The sequence below is a fragment of the Girardinichthys multiradiatus genome, chromosome 13 (genome assembly GCF_021462225.1).
Source record: "Girardinichthys multiradiatus isolate DD_20200921_A chromosome 13, DD_fGirMul_XY1, whole genome shotgun sequence".
NCBI lineage: Eukaryota > Metazoa > Chordata > Actinopteri > Cyprinodontiformes > Goodeidae > Girardinichthys > Girardinichthys multiradiatus.
Window position 1 is genome coordinate 28,498,828 of NC_061806.1, and position 14,416 is coordinate 28,513,243.

General features: G+C 42.7%; 3 protein-coding genes across 3 annotated transcripts in view; 1 reads left to right on the top strand and 2 right to left on the bottom strand.

Annotated features, from left to right (window-relative positions):
• Positions 1-787: 787 nt before the first annotated feature.
• Positions 788-3,098, bottom strand: LOC124879713 (mucin-5AC-like). The gene is made up of 2 exons (XM_047384428.1): positions 2,942-3,098; positions 788-1,422 (listed from the first exon to the last, which is right to left on the bottom strand). The coding sequence occupies exons 1-2, from the start codon at positions 2,996-2,998 to the stop codon at positions 1,039-1,041; spliced, it is 441 nt and encodes a 146-aa protein (XP_047240384.1). The 5' UTR covers positions 2,999-3,098; the 3' UTR covers positions 788-1,038.
• Positions 3,099-8,221: 5,123 nt separating this feature from the next.
• zgc:114119 (Mediator of RNA polymerase II transcription subunit 30-like) lies at positions 8,222-11,507 on the top strand. The gene is made up of 4 exons (XM_047384051.1): positions 8,222-8,687; positions 9,285-9,443; positions 9,561-9,650; positions 10,930-11,507. The coding sequence occupies exons 1-4, from the start codon at positions 8,517-8,519 to the stop codon at positions 11,023-11,025; spliced, it is 516 nt and encodes a 171-aa protein (XP_047240007.1). The 5' UTR covers positions 8,222-8,516; the 3' UTR covers positions 11,026-11,507.
• A 2,164-nt stretch (positions 11,508-13,671) lies between these two features.
• The window catches only part of ext1c (exostoses (multiple) 1c), a 47,890-nt gene continuing 47,145 nt past the window's right edge, over positions 13,672-14,416 (bottom strand). Inside the window, exon 12 of the mRNA XM_047384349.1 lies at positions 13,672-14,203. Coding sequence (XP_047240305.1) covers positions 14,018-14,203 — 186 coding nt within the window. The 3' untranslated portion in view covers positions 13,672-14,017. The remainder of the gene's footprint in view (positions 14,204-14,416) is intronic.

A 14,416-nucleotide genomic window follows, 5' to 3' on the forward strand; every position in this document is an offset into this window, starting at 1 on the left:
AATATCTGTGAACATCAGCTTTCAAGTCTCTCCACAGATTCTCAGGTGGATTTGGGTCTGGACTTTGATTAGGCCATTCTGACACACATCTCTGTTTTGATATAAACCTTCCATTGTAGCTCTGGCTTTAGGCGAACCTCCAGGAAAGTGAAACCCAATTCTGAGTCTAACAGGTGGATTATTGTAGCTCCTGGTATCCTGGAGCTGGAATTTTGCACTGAAGCAGCTTCAGTTTCCAGAAAGACAAAATGTTTTCATTATTAAAAAAAAATTGTTTCCTGACAAATGTAGATTTTTATGAACTAACCTTTAATCTATCAGGTGATTATTGTCCTTAAACTCAGTCTGATTTCCTTCATCAGGGTTAAATTTAGTTTTTAGAAACTGCCTGACATTTTTGATGACATTTAGTTTTTTTTTTGTTTTGGTAAAATTTGATGATGTATTAGACTGAAATATTTTGAACTTCCCTCAGTCCAGAAACGTTTCTATTCTATGAAGTTTTTTCTGTACAGTTGATGGATCCTCAGACCTTTACCCCACCAGCTCCATGGTTCATGTTCTGAGAATGCTGTGCAGAGATGTCCTGCAGCGAAGCAGAAAGAACAACATCCTGATTTGCATGTCTTGTTGTTTAAATAAAAGCTGTTTTCATTTTAAAAGCAGGATGTAAATCAGGAGCCGCATCGGAGATTTAGTTTCCATCAGCTGCAGCGATGCAGAAGTCCTGGTTGGACTCTCCAGTGAGACCAAACTTTCCTTTCAGTAAAAAACACCACCAGAACAGCCCAGTTAATTTTTTATTGGTCATAAAAACATCAATTTCCATAATTTCTGATCATTTATGAGTAAATGTTTTACATTTCATAATACATTTGTGCATCAGTTTCAGATAGAAGAGAGCTCAGTGCAAGAGAGGCACTTCACTGCTGATGAAAGCGGATCATTTCTCAAACATTTGTGCAAACTTAGTCAATCTTCTCCCCCTCCTGCTAGTTTTTATCGTTTACAGATTTACAGGAGAGAATTGTGGGGGATTCAGATGTGTGCACACTGAACCAGGATGCAGGAAGCTGAAAGCAGCAGAAGGATCAGGTTGGAGCTTGCAGACAGACAAACAGAACCTCCAGTGGTCGTGCGGGATGGAGCGCTGCTGACCGAGGTGTTCTGAGTGGCAGCTGCAGAGGTCCAAGTCACTGCTGAGGACAGGACATCCGTCTGAGAGGAAGCAGTGATGGAAGGGGCCTTGGAGGAGGTAGGAGTTGGACTAACAGAGCTCCCATTGCCGCTGTTGCTGAGGTCAGTTGACTCTAAGGAAATGGTTGTGCTCAGCTGGCTGGTTTCATGACTTTCTATGCTGCTTGTAGTCATGTTTGTCCTTGTGACATTACTGTTTTGGTCAGGGTAGGTTGTGTTCTCCCCCTGCAGAAGGAAGGAGAGATGGCAATGAGAAGAATGGACGAGGAGCAGCAGGAAGATCTGCTGACCTTCAAAAGAAAAAAACTGGTACCTATGAGGTGCAGCAACCTGTTTAAATAAAGACCTGAGGACAAAAAGTTCTGAAGACTTGATATGGATCAGAATCAGAGTCACAAACATTAAAAAGTTATCCAGGACTTTTACACTCTGGACCTTTTTCATTACAAAAAGAGTTTCCTGTTTGAGTCAGAAGCTATGCTCTGTGTGTGTTTACGTGTATGTGTGTATGTGTGTGTGTTAGAGAGAGTCCCAAAGATTCCCAAATCTGCATGCAAAAGAGGGCCAGCAGTTCTTCCATTAGGCATGAACACATTAGGAAACCTTTGCATGAGGCTGCGGTCACTGATCTCTATGAGGCTGATAAGTTTCCTGCAGTCATCATCATGCATCTGATTAAATCTGCATCAGAGTCTCTATCGTGTTCTTCTTCCCTTAAGTTGCCCTCATGTTGCCGTGCAGAATCGTATCAGAGCTGAATACAGTTTATCTAAAGCGGGGGCCCTTGGGGGCCATTGTCCTGTGGGTTTTAGATGTGTCCCTCCTTCATCACACCTAAATCAGATGATTGAATGAGGACCATTTTAATCAGGTCCCTGACCATCCAGGTCCAGATCTGTCTCCATCTGGTCTGAAGCTCTCGGCGTATTAGTTATGCATCCCCAAACAGAGATTTCACCGAAGCTGATCTTTTTCCCATGATGCCTCTCTGAAATGTCCTGTATTGCTATGGGCATGCGAATGTCTCCACTTCATGAAAATCTGTTGGACAGTTATCTTATCTAACCTTTTAACAGAGACCCAGCTGCAGCTTCCGTCTCTGTGATCGGTAAGGGTTTTACTTCCCATGTGCTGGTTAAAGCAGAACAGCAGAACCTTCAGTTCTCGTATATCAGAGGTTCCCTATCAGAGCTCAGTAGATTCACCTCACTGATGTCTGAAGGTCAGATTCTTCTGTTGCTTTTTCAGCTACTTTAAGTGTTTTTATTGTTTTAATTGTTCTGTCCGCTGATTGGTCTGTAAAACAGACTATTACCATCTAACTGGGCCGAACTGAACTTGCTTTGTTATGACCCATAGTGAATAACCAATCTGGACAGTGATCACCTGAAGGAGACAGTCCAAATAAACTTCAGGTTTTTTTATTATACAGTAAAATAAAACATGTTTTTTTACATTAAACCCAAAAAACCTCAGACTGGACTCTGAAAATTTTGACAAACTCTCTCTGCTGAAACAGATAATCTGTCTTAAAGCCATGAAACCTGAAAACCTCTTTGTACAGAAGTAGCTTCAGCTTCGGTTTTGTCCCAGACCATGGAAATCTCTCCTTTAACTCGATTTGAATGTTCTGATACTTAAGCTAGAAAAACAAATACACCTGCTTTGTTTGTTCATCACCCAGATTCCTCCAGTCCAATGTCACCCCAGCCATCAGTTCAAGACTCAAACATTAGTTTCTTACCCTTGTGCAGCTCAGAAACATGACAAACAGAACTAGCATCTCGGATCTCATCATCATGCTCTGGTTGGTCCTGTATGACTGTCTCCACCTCTCAGTTCACACCTTTATACCTGTGCAGAGCAGGAAGGCTGATAACAGGTGATAACACCTCCGACCTTCTGTTCACATGACTGACTCTGAACTTCACTGCAACAGAAAATTATATGGAAAGCTGCTTCTGTTCATAAAATCCCACCACACACCTTACTGACCATCCTCCTGCATGTTCACCCACTTTACTTTGTCTCTAAGCCAAAGTTTATAATCCTGTTTTACCAGAGAGACAGTGAAACATGTTGGACATTAGCAGCTGAGGCCAGGATGTTCTGATGTTAAACTGTAGAACACTCTCTCTGTGAACCGCCAAACTCAGAAACATCTCAGTCAGGTTTTCCAAAGTCTCACATGATGTGAAAAGCAGGAGGTCCTGCATGGACTGAAAGTAAAACGTCAAATAACTTTTTATTGTTTTTAATTTCTTAACAGAAACTTTATGTCACACATGTTAACTTGTAAATGCACTCATAGGTACCCTGAGCCAGGTTCTGGTTCTGCTAGAGGTTTTTTCATGTTGCTACATGCTCATCCAGAAGAAGTGTATGCTGCAGGTCTTTATTTCCTCTAAAGTATCCTGTAAGTACCCTCACAGTTATCTGGTTTATTATATTTACTCATACTTACCCCAGAAATACCCCAGTTGGTACCTTGTAAATGCCCAGGTAGAACCCCAGCATATACCACATGTCTGGTATCCTAGAGGTATTTTGTTAGTACCTCTGTAAGTACCCTGTTTGTTCCCAAAGAAATACACCATAAGCATCCCTCATAGTTAAGATCTAGCAACAAGTACCCAATTAGTATTAATAGATACCCTGTAAGGATAATTTTTCATCTCAGCTCCTGTTGTCACCACAATGTCGGTAAGGCCGCACAGTTTTCACAGAGAACCATCAGTTGTCTTCCTCCATCAAACTTTCTCTCACAGTTAGACTACACATATTTCTGTGTTTGGAAGCTTAACTAACTTTGACTTTAATCAGTCTGCGTCTGTCTGAAACACTTGTTTTAAATGTCTCTTCCCTTTCCATGTTCAACTTTCCGGGTCGGACCCCAGTGCAGGATGGAGGAAATCAACAGAGGAAGCTCGAGAGATAAAGTGAAGATGATAAAGTAACTGAAACTGGAAGGTAACCACAGAAACTTAGCACCAGCTCTGAGCTCACTGTGATAACACATGAATTTTCCTCTATCTGCTCTAAATGTTCTTTTTATTTGAGTGAACCTCCATTAAATAAAGCTGTGGTGGAAAACACGTCTGAGTGCTAACAGGAGCTTAATGGAACGTGCTGCGGATTAACTCAGCTTCTCATATCAGCTTTGAGGTGAAAGTGGAACTTTATCTCAGGAGCAGCTTTATCACCACAAAGAAATGAATAAATATAACTTTATCACTGTTGCTGCCTACCCAGGATTTAGAAGGGAGAGTATCCGCCAGGTGCTGCTGAGCAGATGAACTAATGAGCTGATCATCATCTGTGTGATCAACACCATAAAAGCAGAGGCTCTGAAGCATGCAGGTGAATGTTAGCACAATGCCAAGTTGGAAATCCTTCAGCAATGACCTCAGAGCAGCAACTGTTGCTGACCATCAACCTATAAAGGTTGTAAAGTCATCTCCAAACCATCTGAAGTCCATCATTCTGCAAAAATAAACATTATTCCCAGGAGGAAAACATCTCAGACAGCTGCCAATATTCCCAGGAGTGGAAGCCCCAGAAGATTAAGCCCAAGGTCAGAGCGTGAAGCTCAGAGAAACGACCAAAAACCCATGAGCTCCATCTCAGACGCTACAGGCCTCAGTTAGCTTGTTATAGGTTAAAGGTCATGACAAGACAGTTAGAAAAAGAAAGTATGGCTGTGAGGTTGAGAGGAAACTAATTTGTTCCTGCTGGCTGACTTGTATTGCTCTGAGTCACAAGCTGCTCTTTGTAGCAGCTTATCAGCAGCGTTTTAATCTGCTGCATGTTTCCTTCTATCAGCTGCCTCAATATGTCTCTCAGATAAGACTCGGCTGCAGGACACAGGAGGTGCAGTCCACTCTGGGTGTTGCAGAACACCTTTAGTTCTACTGACCTGCTGGTTTCACTGGTTCTACAAAAAAAATGGGACATGTGGTTACCATGGTAACACTACGTGACGTATGAACAGACAGGAGGAGGTGGAGAAGCTTAATAAATCACGTTCAAACTCAGCAGCAACCTGTTTATTTTATCTGTTAATTTTTATTGGTTTATTCAGTTTTAGAAATGCCGGATGTGTTCTGTTTAATGACCCATGTTCTGTTAGTTTTTATAACATAATTTTAATCCTTCTCTTTCATGCCATGGTGTTGTTGAGCTGATCTGTTTTATTTCCTTTTGCCCTGACTTGCACGACGCATGCACGTACACCTTCTATACATTGTATGCAGTTTCATTGTAATGCTGGCAACAGCGTGCAAAAAAAACTTCTTATCTTATCTTATCTTATCTTTAGTGTTGTAAATAACGTCTTATTTCTACCTGAACGCAGCACCTCTTTAGTTTCACTGACTGGTTTTTAGGAAGATGCGCTGCAGAACGTGTTTGTACTTAAATGCACCGTTTGGATCATGGAAACAAAAAACTAATCAGCAGAAAAAAAGACGTTCAGATGACAGCGCATTAAATTTATCAGATTTAATTTATCTTATATACATGGTGCCAAATTACATCAGATGACACCTCACTTTAGAAGACCAACAAGTTACATCCAATTATAAAGAATCAAGTTCAATCCTATGTAAGGACAGTAGCATTAAATTAGCAATCATTTAAAACCAGTTAGTAAAATGTTTTTCTCTGAGGAGAATCAGCAGGCATGTGGCAACAGTGGAAAGAAACAACTCCTATCCTGCTATTACCAACCAGCTTTTGCTTATTGGTCAGGCTGTAATATGTCTCATGGTCTGATGTTACTACCTGTAGTTATTAGACCAGCTGAGGTGTAGGAGCTATGTAGCTTTCTCTGTATTAATGTGGTGTCGATCCAGCAGGTGTCATTGAACGGGTCTTTCTAGAATAAAGATCATTCTGGGGATGAATTAGTTTAAGATCAAATGCCTACTCCGTGAGTGTTTCTAACACGTCATTAATAAAGGTTGGCAGTGGAAAAGCATGAAAGCACGTTTATTACCATTAGGCATATTTGCTTCCAATTATTCTGTTTCCGTCACAGTTTTTAATTACTGCTCACCTGGAAAATCTCCTGCGACCGCATGAAATCTGCTAAATTATGTTTGCACAAATACTAAAAAAGGCTCCTTTCAACTATAATGAGATTCTGTTGAAATCAGTTATAAACCCAGTCCAGTTTGGACCTTCGCATCTCAGCTGTCCTTTCCATCAGAACCACCACTCAAAGTTTAAATGGGTCACAGGAAGTTGGATTTTACCTAACCCAGTTATCATTCATGAGGATTTTTCTAGAGTTTCCCACATAATGTTCAGCTTAGAGTGTGATGATGGTTCTGACCCGGTGAAATATTCAGAACCTTTTGGATTTAAACTGTTTCTACATCCAATTTTAGGTATTTCTGCCTCCTTCCGGCCAGTGTGTCTCCAACTGCTATAGGACTTTTCTGACCAATCAGAGGCCAGTTTGCAGAGAGACACACACACAGTTTCATTCCCTCCCAGGGAGCTGAGGATTAGGGTGATGGCAAGTGGGCCTTCCAAACTTTAAATCTATCTATGAATAATTTTGGTCTTAACTGTACATAAAACACTACAGACACAGAAAAATCACGTGTGGCCACCAGAACATTCTGGCACTCATGGTCCAAACAGTGAGCGTTTCTGTCTGCCTGTCTCCCAGTGAAGGTTCAAATCACCACAGATAACAGTGACTCAGAAGGTCCTTCTTTTTTCTACCAATCCAAAATGAAAGCCCCCATAGGTCCTAAACTATTTAAGCTCTGATCAAAACATGTTATCCAGACTTTTAAAAAAAAAGAAATGTTCTGCAGAACTCTGTATTTAACTCTAAACCGGGTATTAAGTCTAGCTTTGTCATAGCTCAGTTTATAACAAAAGCAAGTTCCAAATTCTTAACCTGTCTAAAAGAATATTGCGTATGTACGTTCTGGACTTTATTTATAAAGTACTTTAAAAACAGCAACTACTAAGCAAAGTGCTGAACATAAAAAATAAATTTAAAAAAGGAATACAATTTTAGAATTAAAACAAAATTAGCCAGATGTATTAGAAATTCAAAGTTTCTTCTAAGATTTTATAAGTTGAGTTTTTTTTAGCAAAATAAAATACATGAAAACAAACCAAATAAATGCAAATATTGCTTTAAATAACCTATTTGATAATACAAGAATAAAACCAAAAGAACAAATGTGTAAATCTATAAAATAAATGAATGGGTTCCATGTAAATGTGTGTTATTGATGTGTTATTATGTGAATCCCAATGTGAATAATGAGTCTAACATCCTGATCTGTCTTGTTCCTCTTATATTAATCGGACCTGATGAAGATGATGATGATATAGTGGAGCAGCCAGCATTGTTTAAACATTAAAGATTAAAGCTGTTTTTGTGAGCAGATTATATTTTACTTGCAGCCTCCGTGAACTCGTGGTTCAAACACACGTTACCTGATATATCCAAGGAAACTTGATCACATGCAAAAAAAAGAAAAGCCGCTATTTACATATCATGTTGGGAAATCAGAGTGATCTTTTCACTGCTGGCAAATTATTGGATAAAATTAACCAAAACATTCTGAAATTTGTTGAAACAGATTGAATTTCATTAGTGTGTATTAGAATTAGAAACATCCATCCATCTATCCCTCTTTTCCGTGTTAGGGTGGTGTGACAGGACATGTGACAGGTCTCCAGTCCATCACAGCACAAACAGCCAGGCACCTGAGATCAGGTGATTTTACCACGTCTGTCCCCATCCAGTGGAGAGAATCGTGCGTGGAGGACCAGCTTCCTGCAACACTTCATTTATTCATGTGGGAACAGAGCAGAAGATGGGATTCATTGGATTTATTTTCTATTTAGATTTTCTGAAAACTTTTGCTTCATCTGTGCTAAGGTCGTAGGGTGTGTGGGTGCAACACGTCTTCTCTTCTGAGATGGATGGTCCTGAACTCCATCTTCTGCCACCTCAGTAGGTCCGCCCACAACAGCTACGGTCCAGCCTGCGTTAGTGAGTGTGTCCCTCGGAGTCTGTTACTGGTTTCACTGGAGCAGCTTTTTAAAACAAGCTGCTGGTTTCCACCCGGGTGACGTTACTAGTGACATGACTGTAATCACCGGGTTCAGCCAGGAGGTGGCAGTAGCTCAATTTAAGGGTCTCCAACATCAGCCGGAAGTGACACAACGAACCCGCGGCGAGCAGATGTGATCGGACGAGGATCGGTTCGTTCATAGCTTCATGCTAACATCTGAACGTCAGAGAGTTTAATCAGCTTCCAGCCGTCATTTCCTGCTTCTACCTCATGGCGGCGCCCCTCCCTCAGCTGGCCGGCCTCCCCCCGCAGCAGCAGCAGCCTCCTCCCGGGGCGCTCCGGGAGATCTCCCCGGTGTTCCTCTGCAGGATCGGACAGGAGACCGTGCAGGACATAGTCACGCGCACCATGGAGATCTTCCAGATCACGCGCGCCACGCAGGTAACCGACCTCGCTACTCCAGGTGTGTCCAGGTGAAAGTTAGGGAAAGGTTGAAGTTTTTCCTGAACAGAGGTAAATCCCTCAGACACAGTAACATCTCATCATCAGGAGGAAACCCAGATCTACTCTAACAGGATCCCGCACGGTTCTGGAAAAGTTTCAAACCCCATTTGACCATTTTACAAGTCGGGAAAGGTTCGGAAGAACCTTTTTGTTCCGCTGTGTTTCATTTCCAGATCAAATAGGATGAGTTAGAGCTGTAAACCTCACTCAGATGGAGCTGAAGAGGTTCCTGGAGGAATGTCTTCAGGTGGAGGGAGCAGATGAGGGAACGGGCTGTGAATAATGTGGGAACTCTGCATGTTGGTCCATCTTCTGAAGGATTAATTGTGAGGTGAAAGTTCAGTAGAGAGGATATCTTCAGAATTCAGGTGGTTCTAACCATCTGATACCTGCAGAGCGGTTCTGTTCGATGAAGCAGCACCCCTGAGTTACCCTGCAGCCTGTTTTCACATCCAGATCCGATCATCTCCATCTGTTTCCATCTTCTTGGAAGAACCGTAATCTGTCCTAATGATCCGTCTGTCTGTGATCCAGCTTCCGAACGGGGTCACTCAGAGCCACGCCGTGTACCAGGACCGCTTCGGGAAGCTCCAGGAACATCTGCGGCAACTTGCCCTGCTCTTCAGGAAGCTCCGGCTGCTGTATGAGCGCTGTGTCGAGATGACCTCTGACCTGCAAGAGGTGCCGACGGAGGTGAGTGTGGAGCTGGATTTGATTTCAGTCTCCTGTTTTCCTGTTCCACAGTTTTTCCCATCAAAACGGGACAAAAGGAGCAGGTCTGTGCTGATCCGTGTTGTTCTGTGTCCTCAGCTCGTCCCATATGTCGGAGAGGAGCTGGTTTCGGTCCGATCGGAGCCCTGCAGCCCGGGGGTCATCCAGGAACGACAGGAGGTTCTGGAGGTGAGAGAACCTGAGTTACCTGAAATTATGTCCATGTATTCCCACCATGCTTTCCAACTAATAACAGTCAAAATGTATCGGTCTTGGTCCATCTGTTCATCTCAAGAGTCCCAAAGTCTCAGCAGAACACTTTGGGCTCTTCTCCTTGTTTATTTGGTTAGAAAAGTCCTGAAAAAGTTCTGGTTTCCTTATCGGGATTCTGGTCTCTAACTGACTTGGTTCTGAAAGGACAAATAAAATGTTCACTTTCTTTGGTTTTCCACGAATGTTTTGATCCAAACTGAGGTTGGCTGAAGGAAGTTCCTGCTAAAAGCTTTCAGTGGGATAAATTCTGCTCATCCTTAACTGTTTCACAAGAATTCAGTTTCACCCTTGAGATTGGTACCGATACGGATTCAGTCCAGAACTTTTCTATTAGTGGACCAACATCAGGAGTGAAAGCTTCAGTCCAGGGCTCCTAAATTTGATTTTATTCCTTGTTTTGAGATGTTTCTCAGATTCTGCTGAATAAATAGGACCAGTTTGTGTCTGTACATAGAGCCTGAAGATCTGACTGAAGATCACTGATGGTGAGGTTCTCAATGTGGACACGACGCTTCTGTTTAGGAGCATTTTTCTTCCTGAATGATTCCAAGGACAGAGGTAAGAACCATTTCTCTAGAAACGGTTCTGGACTCAGACTGAGTGAAGAAGCAGCCAAAGCTCGGATGGACTCTGGATCCTGGAGAGCTTTCATGCTGTGCTGAAGAAGACCTGGAGTCTGTGGTTTGGGCCATGAATTAATTTTCCTGACTGTTTGTGTGGAGCCTACAGTTTTTCATGTTCTCCTTGGAGAATATCAGCAGTAAATTCAGCTCCTGCTGTGAATGTTAAAGCCAATTCTCCCACTGCTACGTCTCCCAGCCGAAGAAGTAGAATTATCTGCTGATCTTCTCACAGATGGTGGATTAGTTTTCAGCAACAGGAAGTGCAAGAGGGATTCTGGTTTCAGGATTCAAACCGGCTGATAACTTGTAGCTACAGCCAGATGATTTACTCCCATCTCTGTTCAACGTGTTAAAGATCTCCAGAGTGGACGTAGATGTTGGATCCAGGTTTTTCTTTAGTTTCCAGGAAATTAGATCATGGATGGTGAGGTGTAACTCCCTGTAGATGCCTCTGGGTGGCAGCACTGCCTCAGGTGCATGTTTCAGATCTTCAAGGGGTTAGAAAGGTTCTGTAGGTTTGGAGCTGCTGTATTTTTCTGTCACTGATGTATATTCCTGTCTAACCCCTGCAGAAGGTACATCAGAAGAACCAGGAGATGAAGTTTCTGATGGACCAGATGAGGAACCTTCTATGGGATGTTAACGCCATGCTGACGCTCAGGAAGTGACACTAAATGATGGCGAATACCAGGCTTTGGACACAGGACCATCCTCCTCCTCACTGACCCTCCTCAGCCTGGTTTTTCCTCCTGCTCCTTTTCATCCCTGGTCCTGGTTCCTCCTCCTCATCATCACTGACCCTCCTCAGCTGGGTTCATCCTCCTCCTCTTGATCCTGGTTCCTCCTCCTTTCATTACTGACCCTCCTCAGCCTGGTTTCTCCTCCTGTTCATCACTGACCCTGGAGCAGCTGAAGCTCTTTGCTTCTCTGAGGTGTTTCCTTTCAGCTGGAGGCAGCTAATGACTCAGTTTGTGTTTAGATCAGTGTTTTAGAGCTGACAGCAGTTACAGGTGAGTGCCTGCAGGTGGCGCTGGTCTCTTTCCTGTGTGTTTACTGAGCTTCCTGAGTGGGAGGCGTCTCCCTGTTCACTCTAATGGTGTGTTTTTGTAAACTGATGTGTTTTTGTATGAAATAAACCATTCTTTTTAAACATGTTGTGTGTTTGATGCTGTCAGACAGCTCAGTGTTTGACTTAAAGCCCAGAAGGATTCCCAGGATCAGAGCTCATCCACCCACATGATGGAGCCCATTTTCCCAGACGAGATGATCCCTGTTTCCTCCCACGCTGCAACAAGTCGACAAGTCATTCAGTTTGATTCAGAATAACAACACAACAATGCCTTCCTGCCTAGAGGGACTCACCAATCTGAGGCTGGAAGAGGGGAAAATCCTTTAACTGAAGCTTTATTTCAGCCGGAGATGATCCCAAATCAGAACACGACTCCGTTTGTTCCCGCTCAAACCCCGGACCTTTCCAGACTCAAAATATCTCCAATCCTGGAGTCATCTTTTACATTTCAGCCCATCATGTAATTCACGTTTTACAGTCTTTGGGCTTTAGTGTCAGTGTACTGCTAGAATGTAAAGGTCCAGAACCGGACCCAAACCCAGTTTCATCACCTAAAGCACAACCTCATGGTGCACACATGAGCGTGCACGTGTCTGTAGGTTTTAAGTCACAAGCTGCCGATCTGATTGAGTAGATGAACCAGAGATGCACATCATGGTGGCATCATGTCCGTGTAGATGTTCAGGTCAGGGGTCAATACTTTAACCTTCAGGATGTTCTCACAAGATAAGTTGTTGTTTTCTTCAGATGAAATGATCCAGAGCTCTTTTTAGCTGAAAGTTTAATTAGCTTGAACTAATGAGATTGTGGCTCATTGTTCTGATAATGGTTTAATTATCTCAGCATGAGGACATCTTGTATTAATCATTACAGTTTATTTTTTCTGGATAATGTGATTTTGAGCCTTTGTTGGTAGAACCGTCCCATCCCTAAATAAGAAGCCGTGCTTATTTTGGCCTCATAACATAATCTCCATTTATCCTGACGAGTCTCATTATCTAAAATGTTGGGTTCATTTTCTCATAACATCTCATAATAAGCTCATTTTGTTGTGATACGTTTCATAGTGTTACCCCAAGATAACATTTTCATACGTTTTTCTAATATGACGAGATGTCATGTTCATTTTAGGTTAATTTTCTCATGTATTTTATATCAAGGCCAGACCTCAAGCTGGTTTGTTTTTTTAACAGGGTAATTATCTGTTCATTGGCCTAAAGAGATCTTGTGCGGGTTTTCAGTGCGTTTTCCACTCATTAAGATCTCGACTCATTTTGTGATAGTTATCTCATCATCTTGAGACGTTAAGTTTTCTTGAAATAAGAAAACATTGAGCTAGTTTCATGATTCTATCTCCAGAATATCCTGATAACAGTTAAATTACCTGGTAATTGATCTAATGAGACTTCAGGCTCGTTTCTTCAGACAGCTGGCTGACATGTCTGGTTGACATGTGGGCCTAAAATCAGAACAATTATGCTAGTTTAGATAAAAACCTACAACAATAATTATTGTTCTAGATGGTCGCTGAGTGTCAGAACAGAGATGCTGAAACTGGAACACAAAAAAAGGCTTGTTTTTATGACATTATCAGCTTATTTAAAATAAACAAAATGATCTCAGTAAATCCTGTCATCCAGTTTCAGAAAACATCTCCAGTTTACAGGTCCATGTAGGAACCCTGTAGAAATCTCTGTAACCAACCTGTAAAAACCCTGTAGGAACCTTGTAAGGAACCATGTAGAAATCCAGTAGGAACTATGTAGGGAACCCTGTAGGAAACAGTGTTGGAACTTTGATGGAACCTTGTAGAAACCCTGTAGGGAGCCCTGTAGAAAATCTTGATCTTCTCAACTCGGTCCTCAGTCTGAATCATCTAGAAGATGAGCGATTAGGGTGGAATCTGCCTCCAACCCTGTTCCTCAGACCACCTGTGAAGTTGTAACTGAAGGACGTTCCTGCAGCAGATCTTGTGGTTCAGCTTCTACACGTTGAAGCGTCTATTATCACCATGCTCCACCTACCTCCATCTGAACTGTTCATGTTAAAGTGATCCATAAATGCTCCTTACATCTAAGAACCACTGTGGATGTAAATACAACCATCTACCGGGAGGTTCAGACACTTCTAATGAAACGAGATGTAGAGAATCAGAACCGGGTACAGAATCTGGAGCCTTCCTGTTCTGTTTACGAATCAACACTGAGCTGGGAAAGACATGGACACTAGATTAGAATGCCAGAGCTGCGTTTAAGAACCGCTTTATTGGTCCTATCAGAATCCACTTTATTGTTTTGACAACATTTTACTGTGAAATAATCAGTTATTATTTACGGTTCTTTCAGAATTCTACTGTGAAGTGAGCAGAACCGGTCCCATTCCTCAGGTGTTTTGTGATCTACCTGCAGCTGTGTCACTGTCCATCAGAGAATGTCTTTTCTATCTGAGACACCATTCCAACGGACGCCTCCCACCAGAACCACGAGGACCTACTCATGTCGAGGAGTGGACCCGTCCTCATCTGCTTGGTCCATGTTTCTGTCCCAGAGGCCTCCACCCTTCCAGGTGGTCCTGCTGGTGTAATCCCATCGCTACGCCCGCTCCAGGTCTTTGTACTTCTTACGGAAAACAGACACTTGGTCCTTGAAGAGGACGGGGTCCAGGCGGAGCTGTGAGTGGACCAGAGGCATGTAACCAAACCAGCTGGCGAAAGTGTTGACACACTCCTGCCTCTGAGCGAAGTGCTCCGGGTTGGCCCAGGTGGCGCTCTTTGTGCCCTGGCAGGTGAGACAGGACACCATCATTCAGCAGAAACCTTTACAAGCGTGTCGCTGCAGAGCATGAAGAGAATCTCCATGGAAACCAGTCACCTCCACTTGCACCACTAGAAACATGTTTCCTGCAGGTTCTGATCAGTTTCAGGGAGTTATTATTTAGGAGTGCCTCAAACTCCCACTACTGGAGGTTCTCTCCATGGTCTATTGACAGCT